Genomic DNA, 15,739 nt, shown 5'->3' on the forward strand with positions numbered 1-15,739 from the left:
CTGAGCAAGGAGGGGAATCAAAGTGTGTGGGGAGAGGATGGAAGATTGGAATGGGGGATCGAGGAATGGGGGATTGGTTCGTGGGATTGGTTCGTTGGAGAATGGGAGCACCACCACCGAACTTGCCATGTTGACAGCACCCAAGCCACATTACATGTTTAGGCCAATAACGTGGAGGGCCTGCGCTATCTGCCCAGGGATGTAACATGGTACCCATGCAGTAACTGTCTGCCTTGTGCAGTAAACGCAATGCACATCCCCCCTGTGTTTACCACATCAGTTTGGCACTTACCTTGCATTCATGTTTGCTATCAATCTACAGTAAGTCAAAAGCCCTACCATACTTTATTTAAAAAGCACGTTATGTTTGAAAATTGTCCTCAAGTACAAGTGGAAGATTATAATGACACCCTGCAGCTGTAAATAAAAAGATACAAGGTAGAAGAACTAATTATCCAACTTGTGCTCAAATATCATGTAGATTAAATGCAAAAAATTAACAAAATTAGGCATGAAACAAGTATATTCTCATCTTAAAAATCTGCCTTTTACGTGGGGACTATTTTGCTCAATCATCAAAATTATATTACATGCCTTAGGATAATTAGTGTACAGCTTTGCAGATTTTAATTGTGCCTGACACGTGCTGCTTTACGAAGATTTGCTGTGCGTTAAAATTATGCTTCTGCAGTTTGACTTGGCTGGTGGTAAGAAACTTGACACAGTGTAAAGAATTTTCTTTGCTTACATGAAACAAATACACCCCAGGTATCAAGCATGCTGTGTTATAATCCCATTACAGATTGAACACTTCCACATGTACTTGTTGGCAACTGTACTGCCTGCTAAACTGTCTTGTATTTCCTTGAAGATACAGCTGCAGTAGACCCTACATAATTATATATGCATAGAGGGATTTTTCAGATACATTAACAGGTTAGTGAAGTTATGAAATAAAAATCTAGAGAACTAACTGCCAAAACCTTTTCAGCATTGTGGAAATTCAGCTCCTGAATTAACTTTAAAACACTATTAAGACTGATGATCTTCTTTCCAAACTGAAAGAGTAGAAATGATGCATTCCCCATGTCATTTCATGTTCTTTTTTAACCTGAAAGGAAAGAAGAACGTAAGACTAGCCATACTGGGTCAGACCAATGGTCCATCAAGCCCAGTATCCCGTTTCCAGCAGTGCTCAATCTGGGTCACAAGTATCTGGCAGAAACCCAACTTTCCATGTTACCAGTCTCAGGTCAAGCAGTGGCTTTCCCGTGTCTGTCTCAATAGTAAACTATGGACGTTTCCTCCAGGAACTTGTCCAAACTTTTTTTAAACCCACATATGCTAACCACTCTTATCACGTCCTCCAGCAACGAGTTCCAGAGTGAAAAAATATTTCCACCTATTTGTTTTCAAAGTATTTCCATGTAACTTCATTGAACGTACTCTGGTCTTTGTACTTTTTGAAAGAGTAAAAAAATCGATTCGCTTCTACTGTTTCTATACCACTCAGGATTTTGTAGACCTCATATCTCCCCTCAGCTGTCTCTTTTCCAAGTTGAACAGCCCTAAGCTCTCTAGCCTCTCTAGAGTTCCATTCCCTTTATCGTTTTGGTCACTCTTCTTTGAACCTTTTCTAATCCCGCTATATCTTTTTTGAGATACGGCGACCAGAACTGAGGGACCCTTATACAAAGGTGCAATGAAAAATGGCCTGCGGTAGTATAGATGCGTGTTTTCGGCATGCACAGAATCATTTTTCAGCGCACCTGTAAAAAAATGGCTTTTTAAATTTTTTTCCGAAAATGGACATGCGGCAAAATGAAAATTGCCACGCATCCATTTTGGGTCTAAGACCTTACCACCAGCCATTGACCTAGCAGTAAAGTCTCATGCGGTCACCAAGTGGTAATGACCTACACGTGTCAAATGCCACTTGGCATGCGCCCAATATGCATATGCGAAAATAAAATGATTTCAGATCGGATGCATGCCAAAAATGAAATTATCGTAAGAGCCACACGGTAGCCGGGTGGTAACCAAGGGCGTAGCTATGTGGGGCCACAGGGGCCTGGGCCCCTGTAGATTTGGCCCTGGCCCTCCCTGCCTACAACCCTCTTGACCCTCCTCCCACCGCCAACCCGCCGTCACCATCTGCTACCTTTGCTGGTGGGGGACCCCAATCCCCGCCAGCCGAGGTCCTCTTCTTCCTTCGTTCTGTTTCTGAGTCTGACGTCCTGCACATACAATGTTGAGATTTGGCCGGCCCGACCATATTATCGAAATGAAAGATGGCCAGCCATCTTGTTTCGATAATACAGTCGGGTATGCCACTTAATGGGGCTGTCATTGGAGATGGCTGCCCTTATAGATGGCCGGCCCCGTTCAATTATGCCCCTCTGTGATTCAGAATATTCTTCCCAATGTGCATCACTTTGCATTTGTCTATATTAAATTTCATCTACCATTTGGATGCCCAGCCTTCCAATTTCCTAAGGTCTTCCTGCAATTTTTCAGTCCACTTGTATTTTAACAACCCTGAATAGTTTTGTGTCATCTGCAAATTTAATCACCTCAACTCATTGTTCTGATTTCCAGATCATTTATAAATATGTTAAATAGCATCAATTCCAGTACGGATCCCTGTGGCACTCCACTATTCATCCTCCTCCATTGAGAAAAAATGGCCATTTTAACCTTATCCTCTGTTTTCTGTCCAATAACCAATTCCTAATCCACAATGGAACATTGCCTCCTATCCCATGACTCTTTAATTTTCTCAGGCATCTCAGAAACTCCCTGCCTTCAAAACGCGATATTTCCGTGCAACGCATCTCTAGGATGCAACATCCAAATTACAACTGTTGCATCTTAAAGATATGTTGCGCTACGACGCTGTGAGTTTTATTACTCTTAATGGCATTTTGACTGTGATCATCTTTTATATTTGTTTTGCTGGCTTTTAAAAACCCCTGATGAAGACTTTGTATATCGAAATACGGTCCGTGTTGGGTTTGGTGTGTCAGCACATGTCCTTTGAAGAATAAACTTTGGTCTTCTTGGACATTTTGGCTGGCTTATTTCACTCCTTTCAAGTTCATGAGCTAATGTTGCCATTAGCCTGCGGCATTAACAAAAATGAGCATGTGAGCCTTTACTGCCACAAATTTTGTAGGCGGTAAAGGCTCAGTGCTAATCCTACACTAATCAGTTGGCATGTGTCAGTACCAATGTCCTAATTGATTAGTGTAGAAACACCCGCTCTCCCCTGCCAGAGATACCCCTTCCTAAAAAATAGCTTGCAATTTACCACAGGATGCCTCAGCACAGTGGCGTAGCAAGGGGGGAGGGGCAGTCCGCCCCGGGTGTCAGCTTGGGGGGGTGCTCCCTGCCAGCTCCCCCCCGGGTGTAGCATGATGATACCCCCCATGGCGCATCAACACCCCCCCCCCCGACCCAGTGCCTACCAACCTCGGCTCCCTCCAACCAGCTCCCGCACCCTACCTTTAAAGAAATTTCGGAAGCCATGGAGAGGTGAGGCGCAGCACCTTGCGCCTGCATGTTAAAGAAGCGTGGATCGTCATCGGGCCTTCCCTCACGCTGTCTGTCCTGCCCTTGTGGAAATAGGAAGCTGCGTCAGCGGAGGGCGGGACAGACAGCGTGAGAGAAGGCCCAATGACGATCCACGCTACTTTAACATGCAGGCGCGAGGCGCTGCGCCTCGCCTCTCCACGGCTTCTGAAATTTCTTTAAAGGTAGGGTGCGGGAGCTGGTTGGAGGGAGCTGAGGAGGGTAGGCACTGGGTCGGGGGGGATTGATGCGCCGAGGGGGGGTGCAACGGCGAACCGCCCAGGGTGGCAACCCTCCTTGCTAAGCCACTGTCTCAGCATACTATACGGTATTGCCATTTTAAGCTGTGGTTAGCACTAATTAGCTTACATATGGATCTGGGATCTGTGCCCCAATTTGTGCACCTAACTTTGGGTAAACTTTACAGAATCTGGGGGAAAAATTTGGCCTCTGCAAAATTCAAAAACAAGTATGATTATATGGATCTAATGATTAAAAGGAGGTAAGCCTTCAAACCATTTTGAAATGCTATCGAAGGCCGTAATCTGTGTGCAAATCATAGCTTATAGCTCAAGAATCAAAAAAGAAAGTTAAAAAAGGGCCTCCCTACAAAAAAAACAATGAGCTATTCTGGAACAGACACGTAATGGGAAGCCCTCAACTGAAATAACACATAAATGGACAGCTGTTAAGGGGGAGATTAATGCATTATTAGCAGACGAAACAGATCTTTAGAAGAAGAAAATTGGCCAATCATTTGTGCCTCAAAGGGGAGAGTTGATAAATTACCAGCTGTAAAAGTTAGATGAAGGAAAACACTATTCTTCTAAAAACTGGGAAATCTGCAAGACTAGAGAGTTTGATTTAGATATAGGAGGTAATTTATAAATTGTTTTCCACACGCCTGTTTTTTTGGCATTCAGAAAAGAGCATTTATAAAATTGTACAACCTCATACACTCAGAAAAAAAATGCCTGCTTTTACACAATCAAGAAATGTCAGGAAGTATTTTTTCACAGAGAGAGTGGTGGATGCTTGGAATGCCCTCCCGTGGGAGGTGGTGGAGAGGAAAACGGTAACGGAATTCAAACATGCGTGGGATAAGCATAAAGGAATCCTGTGCAGAAGGAATGGATCCTCAGGAGCTTAGTCGAGATTGGGTGGCAGAGCCGGTGGTGGGAGGCGGGGCTGGTGGTTGGGACTCAGGCGGGGATAGTGCTGAGCAGACTTATACGGTCTGTGCCAGAGCCGGTGGTGGGAGGCAGGGATAGTGCTGGACAGACTTATACGGTCTGTGCCAGAGCCGGTGGTTGGGAGGCGGGGCTGGTGGTAGGGAGGCGGGGATAGTGCTGGGCAGACTTATACGGTCTGTGCCCTGAAGAGCACAGGTACAAATCAAAGTAGGGTATACACAAAAAGCAGCACATATGAGTTATCTTGTTGGGCAGACTGGATGGACCGTGTGCAGATCTTTTTCTGCTGTCATCTACTATGTTACTATGTTATGATCTGTGCATTTGGATGGAGTGGAATTGGAACTGTGAAGTGCACACATATTTTATCAAATCTCTGAGTAGATATTTGTGTGCTGTTGGAGATCCTTCCATGAGCTTATACATAAAGGCGCACTGGTGACAATGCTGCCTAAGTGGTAGCTTTCTGGATTCGACACGGATGCCGTGTTTCAGACCTGAAGCCTGCGTCAGGAGTCAAAAAAACTCAGGCTGATGTTATTCAAAAAAGCAACTTTATTTTTTTTGTGTGGCCGAAAATGGACGTGGGGAAAAATTAAAACCAGCACGCTTCCATTTTCGGCCTGAGACCTTACTGCCACCCATTGGCTTAGTGGTAAGGTCTCACGCGCTAACCGGGCAGTAAGCAGCCAGTGCACGTAAACTGTTGATTACGGCACGTCAAAAATGGAATTACTGACCATGGCATGCAGTAGCCAGGCAGTAGTTCCAATTTGGTGCACGTTGGCCCCTACACGCCTTAGTAAAAGGACTCCTTAGATTTGCAAAATTCCATAGGTTACTATGGGGTCCTTTTACAAAGAAGTGCTACAGGTTTTAGGGTGTGCTAATCATTAGTGCGAGCTAAATGCTAGTGACGTCCATAGAAATATATGGGCAACTCTAACATTTAGCGCGTGCGCTAAAAACACTAATGTGCCTTTGGTAAAAGGACCCCTATGTAACTTTGTAAGTCTAAGGGGTCCTTTTACTAAGCAGTGGTAAACCCACTGTGAGCTTACCACGCACCAATCTAGAACTACCGCAGGAGCCCGGGGGTGGTTCCCACCTCTACCACACATCATTTCCAGTGCCACAAAATATGCCCTATTTTTGTAGCGCTGGAACTTAATAATCAATGGTTCTGAGCCACGCAGATTCCTACAATGGATTATTTGCGGGATGTAAATTACAGCTTTTGAAGAAGCTCCAGACAGCCCAAAACACAGCAGCCAGGCTGATATTCGGTAAAGCACGTTTCGATAGCGCTAAACCTCTCCGACCAAAACTGCATTGGCTTCCAATCAAGGAACGTATTACCTTCAAAATGTGCTCTTTGGTCCACAAGATTATCTACGGTGAAACCCCGGGATACATGGTTGACTTGATAGATCTTCTGACCAGAAACAGAACCAGAGCGTCATGTTCCTATCTGAACCTCCACTATCCAAGCTGCATTGGACTCAGATACAAATCAACCTATGCATCCAATTTCTCCTACTTAGGTACACAAATGTGGAATGCACTACCAAAGAGTGTGAAAACGATCCATGTCCATCTAAACTTCAGGCGATCATTAGAAACCTGTTTTGCAAGGCCTACTCTACTGATCCAACTTAAATGCCTTAACTCCGTAATGCATCAAAACCTCACATCGTAATGGACATTGTATATATTCCTTAGTTCCTTGAGCCTTGTTGTACTTGTATACCCTAATCTTACCTGACCTTTATTTTAAACTGTATTTGTTTAATATCTACTGGACTTGGCGATCGCCTTGACGGTATTACGGAAGCCACATTGAGCCTGCTAATGGGTGGGAAAATGTGGGACACAAATGTCACAAATAAATAAATAAAAATAGGCAGTAAATGGTGCTGCCCAATTACCGTACCACTTAGGTGGATTACTCTCGCTGCCCAATTACCACCAGGTTAGCACAGGAGCCCTTACCGCCATTTCAATGGGTGGCAGTAAGGGCTCCCCACCAAAATGGCTGTGCAGTCAGTGATTCACTTACCGCACAGCCATTTAATTTTCCCCCAAATAGTCGGCCTTTTACCCACTGCGGAAATAGAGGGCCTCAGTGCGCTGACGCTAGTGCAGGCTCATTTTTACCGCAGCGTAGCGAAAGGACACCTAAGTGCTATGAAAATATGCCTCTATATTTACTTCAGGAAGCAGGGGAAAGCCTGGCTCTTCTCGGAACCCTTTAATGGAAGAAGCAACTAACTTGCTAATCACATACACACAATGTCGAGCACAGCTGCACATACTGCAGCAGGACTTCCTTATCAACTCTAACCCTAGCTAAGATCATATTCATGCCCCTTTCTGACTTCCGGTACAACTATCTTTAAGTTATTCCCCACAAGGGCATAGCCAGACCTCAACGGGAGGGAGGCCAGAGCCCAAGGTGGGGAGGCACATTTTGGCCCACCTCCCCACTGTCGCCCTCCCACCGCTCCTTCCACCATCGCCACCCTCCTGCCCACTGCTGCTCCCCCCACCACCACTGGAAGCTAGATAAAGTGTTTGTCCCGCACTGGTCTCACATTGCCTGGTGCCCTGTCCTGTTTTCAGCGCCGTGCAAGGCACTGAAAACAGGACCGGTTGCTAGGCAATGTAAGACCAGCATGGGACCCCCGCCAGCCACTGAGTCCCCATATTTTCTAACTCCTATCTCCATCTATCTATATGTTTCATTTTTTCTTACTTCCATTGCTGTCTATTAAGATGTTTCATTGCATAATCAATCAAAGTATGAATGAACCGCTCCAGTTCTAGCTTCACCGAACGACTCAGCATATTAGATTTGTAAGAAGTGGAACAACCATCCAATTTGTCGCCAACGAAGAAGAAAGCCTTAGCTGCTCTCTAAAAATGACTACCCCATCGACTCCTGACGCAGGCGCTGGGCACCAAAACACAGCCCATGCCGGCTCATTTAGGAAGAAATTATTGTTCAAGGTGTCCCGATTTTGAAGGCTCCTGGTGCTTCTCTTTGATAAGTAGGATACTGTGAACATTTTTATTGCTGTAATTGTCTATTGCCTACGTCTAGATTGCTCTTGGGTGAATTTCTTCAAAAAGACAATAAATAATTCCTAATAAATAAATCGATATAATAAATATACCAAAACAGAACATGTAAATTGGTTGTTGATTGTTTTTCTTGGTTACATATAGAATTGTAAACTGCAGTGGAAAAGATAAATACTTTGGGGGCCCTTTTACAAAGCTGTGGGAGGACTAACGTGCAGGTAGCGTACGCAAAATTGGCACTACCACCGGGATAGCCGTGCGTGCCCGGTGGTAATTCTGAGTTTGGCACACACTGAATCCCACGGTAGAAAATATTATTCTATTTTCTACCGCCGGGGGGGGGGGGGGGGGCGCTCCTGGCAGTAATTGGCAGCACGGCCACATTGGTGTGCGCTGCGTGGTTATCACACAGGTAGCATGTGAGCCCTTACCGTTAACTCAATGGATGGCGGTAAGGGCTCAGACCACAAATAGGCACGCTCTAATTTTAATTTTTACGCACGCCCATTTTCCGGCCCATTAAAAAATGACCTTTTTTTCCCAGCCGTGGTAAAAAGTGGCCTAGCGCACGCCCAAAAGATGTGCCCACACTACCGCAGGCCACTTTTTACCAGGGGCATAGCCACGGGCGGGCTCAAGCCCAGCCACCTTTGCTTCAGGCCCGCCCATCCTAACTAGCCCCAACCCAACCAGTGGCGTGGCTCTCCCAAGCGAGGCTCCAATCTTTTCCTGCCTCTTCTGCCCGCTCTCCCCGTCTGCGTGGTCTGCTCACTTTTACTGCCCTGAAGCACCCTTCTCCCTCCAGCACCGGCGATTCCCATAGCCAGCCGCGCCTGAGGAGAGGCCTCGACGACGCACACTGGCAGAAGGCTGACTATGGGAATCGCCGGTGCTGGAGGGAGAACGGCGCTTCAGGGCTGTAAAAATGACCAGAACTGACCATGTGCAGGGGGCTGTCGGCATTTGGAAGAACACAGTCAAATGCCCTGGGGTTGAAGAAGTTCAGGGGGGGGAGGAGGGTAGCAGGTGGAGAGGAAATGCGAGGCCCGTGTCCACCCAGTCCACCTCTAGGCCCATCTAAAAATTGAACTCTGGTTACGCTACTGCTTTTTACTGTGGCTTCGTAAAAGGACCCGTTAGTGATGGAAACAGTTAATTCTTATACAAGAAGAGCGGCAGTAAGTGTTCATCTTTGCAGTCCTTTATTTTTACTGGCTCCTCCCAAAGTAAATGTCCTGAAATGCATAACAAGTTACATTATACAAAGCATTTAAAAGAAAGTACCTCAACTTGGCGATTATTTCAAAATAAGAATACAAAAAAAAAAAGAAGAAGACGTAAATCTGGTCCCTCGTTGAAGGGGCAAAATAACCAAATACAGTCTGTTATTCCTTTTTTAAAACATAAGTTTGGAACACTTCATTTTACAAATAGGATTAACAAGGACGTAACATCACAGAAGCTTGCAGACAATCGGCATAAAATAGAGTACACTTTTAATCGGAAGAATCATGCTTTCATGAAAAAATTATAATCGTTTTGTACATTTGAATCGATTTATTGTATTACAAATAAACCCCCTCCTATGTCACATCTAGTCATTATTCCGTTTCATTAAAAGGAACAAAACAAAAAAAGGAACGTAAGAAAATTCAAAACACTATTTGGCACTTGCTTACACACGCTTCGGAAAGTTCAAGAAGTCTGTAGGTGCCCGTCATAGTATAGCCTAGTAGAGAACTTGAACAGTGCTATTTTAAAATCAAGAAATAATTGCTTACTAGCAAATAAATACAAGATGCATAAACAAAAAATATTACAGAAAAATTAGCTGATATGATTGTCTAAAATTAAAAAGTAATTACATTTATTTGGTGAACATTTAACCATATGACAAATTAGTGGAAGTGGTGATGAACCTCTGAGCACTGACCATGGTTTACAATACACGCAACACATTTTTTATAATTTTTTTCCATATTTTTTTTTTATTCACAAAACTATTAAGAAGACATGATTAAGGAAAGAACAAAATATTCCCTGTTACTGATTTCTACATTTAACCGATAATGTCCAACTTTCGGTATCTACTTCAGTTGTCAAAAGGGTTAAAATACACAGAATTGAAATGATGAAAATTTGTACATAAAAGCAACTGTTCTCAATCCTGTGTGAAATTACTGTATACAAAAAAATATTTAGTATTTATTTTAAGGAGTGCTAATAGGTGTGTTAACACAATCTCAACCGTACAACTTCCTCCCCATCCCCCCCCCCCCCCCCAATCACTTCCGCAACTTCAAACTAGGAAAACCGGAAGACTCTTTATGGCCGCCAAGGTCTGTGTTTCCACTGAACTGTTTCTCCTTCAGTCATATTGTTCCTCCAGTAGTCAGCAGCTGCCTTTGCTGTGCAAAACAAGACAATGATAATAAATAGTTTCTTTTTATTTTAAAAGTTATTCAGTTTAAGGTCATCGCATCAGAGTGACCCTGCAGATTTATAAGGCATTCTGCTCCGCAGTCTTTGAACAGTCAGATGTGAACAAGCCATGCTGCTGGTTGGACTTGGTCCCATTCAGGTAATGTCTCATAGTGTCATACATGGCTCATGGACTGGATGGCACCAGATTCTGCAGCGGCTCTTGCCATACTGTGCCACATGGTGCTGGGATTGTGTGATGCGGAATGGAGGGACTCCTTTTCCGAGAGTAACAGCATCGTGGCATATGCCTGAAGAAACAGAAACAGAGAACTCGCTGAAGAATATCCACTATAGCCGAACACTCTCATTCTGAAGATCTTCTATTGGATTTGCTTGACTCTGTCACAGGGGCGTAGCCAGACCTCGGCGGGAAGGGGGTCCAGAGCCCGAGGTGAGGGGGCACATTTTAGCCCTCCTCGGCGCTGCCGACACCCCCCTCCCCCCACCGCCATTGCCGACACCCCGTCGCCACCACCACCACCAACTTTGACCCCCCCCCCGCTGATGACCCTCTCGACCCCTCTCCTGCTGCCAACCCTCCCCTGCTGCCATCGCCTACCTTTACTGGCATGTACGTGCAGGATGTCAGACTCAGAAACAGAATGAAGGAAGAAGAGGACCTCGGCTGGCGGGGGTTGGGGTCCCCTGCCAGCAAAGGTAGGCGACAGCGACGGTGGGTTGGAGGCAGGAGGGGGGGTCAAGAGGGTCGTTGGCAGGGGGGGTCCAGGGCCAAATCTACGGGGGCCTTGGCCCCCGTAGCTATGCCACTGCTCTGTCAGCCAATCAACAAAAATATAAGGGGTATGTCCACCAAAGGGCATTATACCCTAACACGCGCTTAGCGCGTGTGAAAATGCTTACCATAAAGGGCCAGATTCTATATAAGTCGCCTAAAAAATCCACGCGGAAAACATTTCCGCCTAAGCGTATTCTATAAGTGGCACCTAGATTTATGCGCGGTACATAGAATACATTTAATTGATATCCCAGCACCTATAACTACATGCGTCCATTTAACCAACGAACATGTGTAGTAAATCCTTGCTATAGCTACCGTGTAAATTTTGGAATGCCCACAAAATGCCCATTTCTCCGCCCATAGCCATGCCCTTTTTGAACTGCGCACATTAGAATTTAGGCGCAGTTCATTACAGAATATGCCTAGTGAGTTGTGTGTGTTCATTTGAATTATTGCCAATTAGTGCCCATTATTGCTTGCTAAGTGCTGTTATCAACACTGATTAACTTGTTAAGGCAATTAAGTTACATGCGTTTTATAAAATATAGCTGGAGTTTGGCGCGAATCTCTAGGCATGCTATATAGAATCCGCGGAAAGCGCATTAAAGCATTATGCAATAAGTAATTTGTTTCCGCATGCTACGGGCATAATATTTTTTTTTGTATTTATTTTCTGGAGAGGGCATATCAGGGCTGGAGAATGGCTGTGAATGCACTATCCAGCTAGCGTGTTCTGATTACTGCATGCTAACTGGTTAGTGTGATAATGACGCAGGAGCTCTTAGCGCCTCCTAAATGCTGGAAATTGCCCTATTTCTTTGGCTAAGCCCATTGACTTTAACAGACATACCCCTATAAAAGAGTGATTTGTGCAGGTTAATTCATTGAAATGCACTACAAAAAATATTAAGAGGAATGTGTGAAACAAACCACAAAAAAAAAACACCTGAAAACTAGGGGGGGGGGGGGGGGGGGGGGGAAAGCAATCGAACCAAAATGTTTTTGCCATGCACATCCCTACTAATTTCTGTATTCGTGCATATCAATTGCATTAAACAACTGTTAACGTATTGCAGTAACCATAAGAGTGGTGCAGTATTCCCACATTTACCAGCTAATATAATTTAGGGGTCCTTTTACCAAGCTGTGGGAAAAAAGGCCCTACGCTAACGGCAGGGGCTGTTTTTCCAGCATGCCAGTGCCTTTTTTTACCGCATCGGGTGAAAAGCCCCCAGACAAACATGGCCATGCGGTAAGAGAATTCTTACCGCGTGGCCATGCAGTGGGGAGCCCTTACCGCCACCCACTGAGGTGGCGATAAGGGCTCCCATGGTAACCCAGTGCGGTGATGCCCGATTACTGCTGGGTTACCGCTGTGCAAGCCATTTCCAGGGGTTTTCTTTTTCCCCTGGAAATGGTGCGTGCTCGGGGCACAAGTACCGCCGGTGGCTGCATTGGGCCAGCGGTAGTCCCGATTTAGCATTCGGTAAGCCCCTGCGTCGATAAGCCCATCGATGCTTTGTAAAATACCCCCTTAGTAAATAGGCCCCAGATGACGTGCCGTGAATCTGTTACCTGTGACTTGGACTTCCGGTATAATGGTTGTTTTAGGTCCCCTGATAAGTGCGACGATGCAAAAGCTGCCAGTTCAGCTTCGCTGTATTGGTTTTCTTCTGTTTTCCTCATTTTGAGACTGTCCGTGAAGTGCCTTATATGATCCAGGGCAGAAAGTCCAGTTTTATATTCCTCATCTTTAAACCTTTTGGAAAAAAAAAAAAAAATCAAAATTCATATAAATGTATATTTTACTCCTAGTACTATAGAACCATCACAAATGGGAACAGTGCTCATCCTCAGGAAAGATCTCCGTTAATAGGTTGCTGCTACATCTGGATTGAAGACTAAGCTCCTCCTTCATTAATGTGTCATGTTCTAAGAGGTACTGTATAACATTCTAGAACCACGGAGCTATAGTACAGTTTTTCGGAGGTAACATTTAAATTGTGTGTACGAAGTACGATGTATTCAGCTAAACTGAATAATGAAGCTGAGAAAATTATACTGAAGATTGCAAATTGCCATTACTTCACTACTTTTTTTTTTAATTTTTTTTATTTAATTAAGCTTTTTAACAAACATAAATTTACAATTATGAGTGATAATACACTACTTGGAAATTATACATAATATAACAATAGAAATTCTTAAATTCAAGTTTCACTATCTATCGACCACTAATTAAAGAAATAATCCAAGATGCAAGATTATATACTTAATCTTAAAGAAAATGTTTAAGGTAATACAAACAAATGATGCGCCTATCCCTGGTGTTCCCTCCATGTCTGTTAAACAGTGAACATATGGGGCTATACCACTACATTTACTTCTTCCCTACTTAGTAAAAATTCCTCCAATTGTTTAGGGTCAAAGAATTGAAACTGTTTAGATTGAAATACAATTCTACAAGTACAAGGAAATTTCAATAGGAAGATAGCTCCTATAGAGGGGCATAATCGAACGAAAACGTCTATCTCCATGGGCGTTTATCTCCGAGAACGGGTCCGTGAAGGGGCGGACCAAACCGTATTTTGGGAAAAAATAGACGTCCATGTTTTATTCGACAATTTGTGAGCTGGGCGTTTTTGTTTTTCAGCGATAATGGAAAATGAAAGCGCCCAGCTCAAAAACGAATAAATCCAAGGCATTTGTTCGTGGGAGGGGCCAGGAGTCGTAGTGCACTGGTCCCCCTCACATGCCAGGACATCAACCGGGCACCCTAGGGGGCACTTTTACAAAAAAAAAAAGGTAAAAGAGCTCCCAGGTGCATAGCACCCTTCCGTTGGGTGTTGAGCCCCCCAAATCCCCCTCCAAACCCACCACCCACAAGTCTACACCATTACTATAGCCCTAAGGGGTGAAGGGGGGCACCTACATGTGGGTACAGTGGGTTTGGGGGGGCGGTGTGGAGGGCTCCCATTTACCAGCACAAGTGTAACAGGTGGGGGGGGATGGGCCTGGGTCTACCTGCCTGACGTCCACTGCACCCCCTAATAACTGCTCCAGTGACCTGCATACTGCTGCCAGGGAGGTGGGTATGACATTTGAGGGTGAACATAAAAAGTTGTGAAACGTCATATTTTTGTGGTGGGAGGGGGTTTGTGACCACTGGGGGAGTCAGGGGAGGTCATCCCCGACTCCCTCCAGTGGTCATCTGGTCATTTAGGGCACTTTTTGGGGCTCTATTCGTGGAAAAACAGGGTCCAGGAAAAGTGCCCTAAATTCTCGCTAAAAACGCATATTTTTTTTCCATTATCGGTGAAAGGCGCCTATCTCTGATCGGCCGATAACCACGCCCCAGTTCCGCCTTCACCACGCCTTTGACACCCCCCCATCAATTTTGTCCGCATCCGCGACGGAGTGCAGTTGAAAACGTCCAAATTCGGCTTTCAATTATACCGCTTTATTCGTTTTTGTGAGATAAACGTCTATCTCCCGATTTGGGTCGCAATATAGGCGTTTTTCTTTTTCAATTATAAGCTGGATTGCCAAAGTTCTTGTGCACAAAGCCAGAAAGGCTTTACGCCTTTTTTGAGTCTCTCTAGATAAATCAGGGTAGATTCTTATTTTAGACCCCAAAAAATTTGAATCCAAATGTCTTAACGAGAGCCTCAATACTGCATCTCTGTCCATTTCCAAAGCAAATGTGACCAATAAAGTTGCCCGCTTTGTTACAACCTCAAGAGACGACTCCAAAAAGTTTTGGGTGTTGCAAGAGTATTTAAAGAAACAGTGCAAAGACATGAATGGTGTCTTTCAGAACAAGTGGTCAAGATGAGCAACTTGAGTCATTCAAGGCCAGGTAGTTCAAAATTGTACAGGAACCAAGTTTACACATACAGTTACATATAGAAGGCTGGAGATATTGGATAATCTAGAAAGGAAGTTAACTTTGCACTTCCTCAATCACCCAAAGACTCCATTGGAGACCCTGAGAATACGTTGAGTAGGTTCCTCAGTGAGGGACCAAAGATTTCTGCAGAGCCCAGCCCTCCAATTGCAAGGCATTTTTTAATGTTCATATAATTTTTATTAGAAATTATATGAATACAAAATCAAACAAAATGAAGGCAGCAAGCCTAACAGAAACAAAAATATCTCAAGGATGATTATATAATTCATACATTGCTGCTTTTTTATCTCTCTTCAGTAAAGGAAGATGCTGTAAAATTGGGCTTGACAAATCCCAGGCACCAGATTGCCATTTGTGCCTAGTGTATGAGATTTTCAAGGACCTTAAAAAAAAACACCGGGTGTCTTGTTGCACCCACTGCTGAAACCAGAGTATTAGCTTCTTTCCCCCTGCACCATGACACCCCAAGACCAATGCAAGACTTGAGAGTTCTTGCACCATGCAGCTCAGACTTATGCAGAGCCATGTGGTGCAAGAAGATGGAAGTTCCTGCTTTGGTGGCCACAGACAGCAGGGTAAGTGGCTCTGATGGTTAGCTGGAGCAAGGAGGGAGGTTGATTGACTTGCAGGGGACAAGGGAAGGATGCATGGGGGCTGGAGTGGCTGACTGGCTTAATGGGGTACTGGCTAGGGAGGGGGGGGGGGGCTAGCTGACTAGCCTGTGGAGGGGGAGGTTTGGGTTTCTGCCAGGTACTTGTG

General features: G+C 44.7%; 1 protein-coding gene across 3 annotated transcripts in view; it reads right to left on the reverse strand.

Annotated features, from left to right (window-relative positions):
- Window positions 1-9,053: 9,053 nt before the first annotated feature.
- The window catches only part of MECOM (MDS1 and EVI1 complex locus), a 777,983-nt gene continuing 771,297 nt past the window's right edge, over window positions 9,054-15,739 (reverse strand). For all 3 annotated transcript variants that reach the window (XM_030216133.1, XM_030216132.1, XM_030216134.1), the window contains 2 exons: window positions 12,646-12,829; window positions 9,054-10,579 (listed from right to left, as the gene is read on the reverse strand). In XM_030216133.1, the coding sequence (XP_030071993.1) occupies window positions 10,445-10,579; window positions 12,646-12,829 (319 nt within the window). In that variant the 3' untranslated portion in view covers window positions 9,054-10,444. The remainder of the gene's footprint in view (window positions 10,580-12,645; window positions 12,830-15,739) is intronic.

The sequence above is a fragment of the Microcaecilia unicolor genome, chromosome 10, assembly GCF_901765095.1.
Source record: "Microcaecilia unicolor chromosome 10, aMicUni1.1, whole genome shotgun sequence".
In the NCBI taxonomy this organism is placed as follows: domain Eukaryota; kingdom Metazoa; phylum Chordata; class Amphibia; order Gymnophiona; family Siphonopidae; genus Microcaecilia; species Microcaecilia unicolor.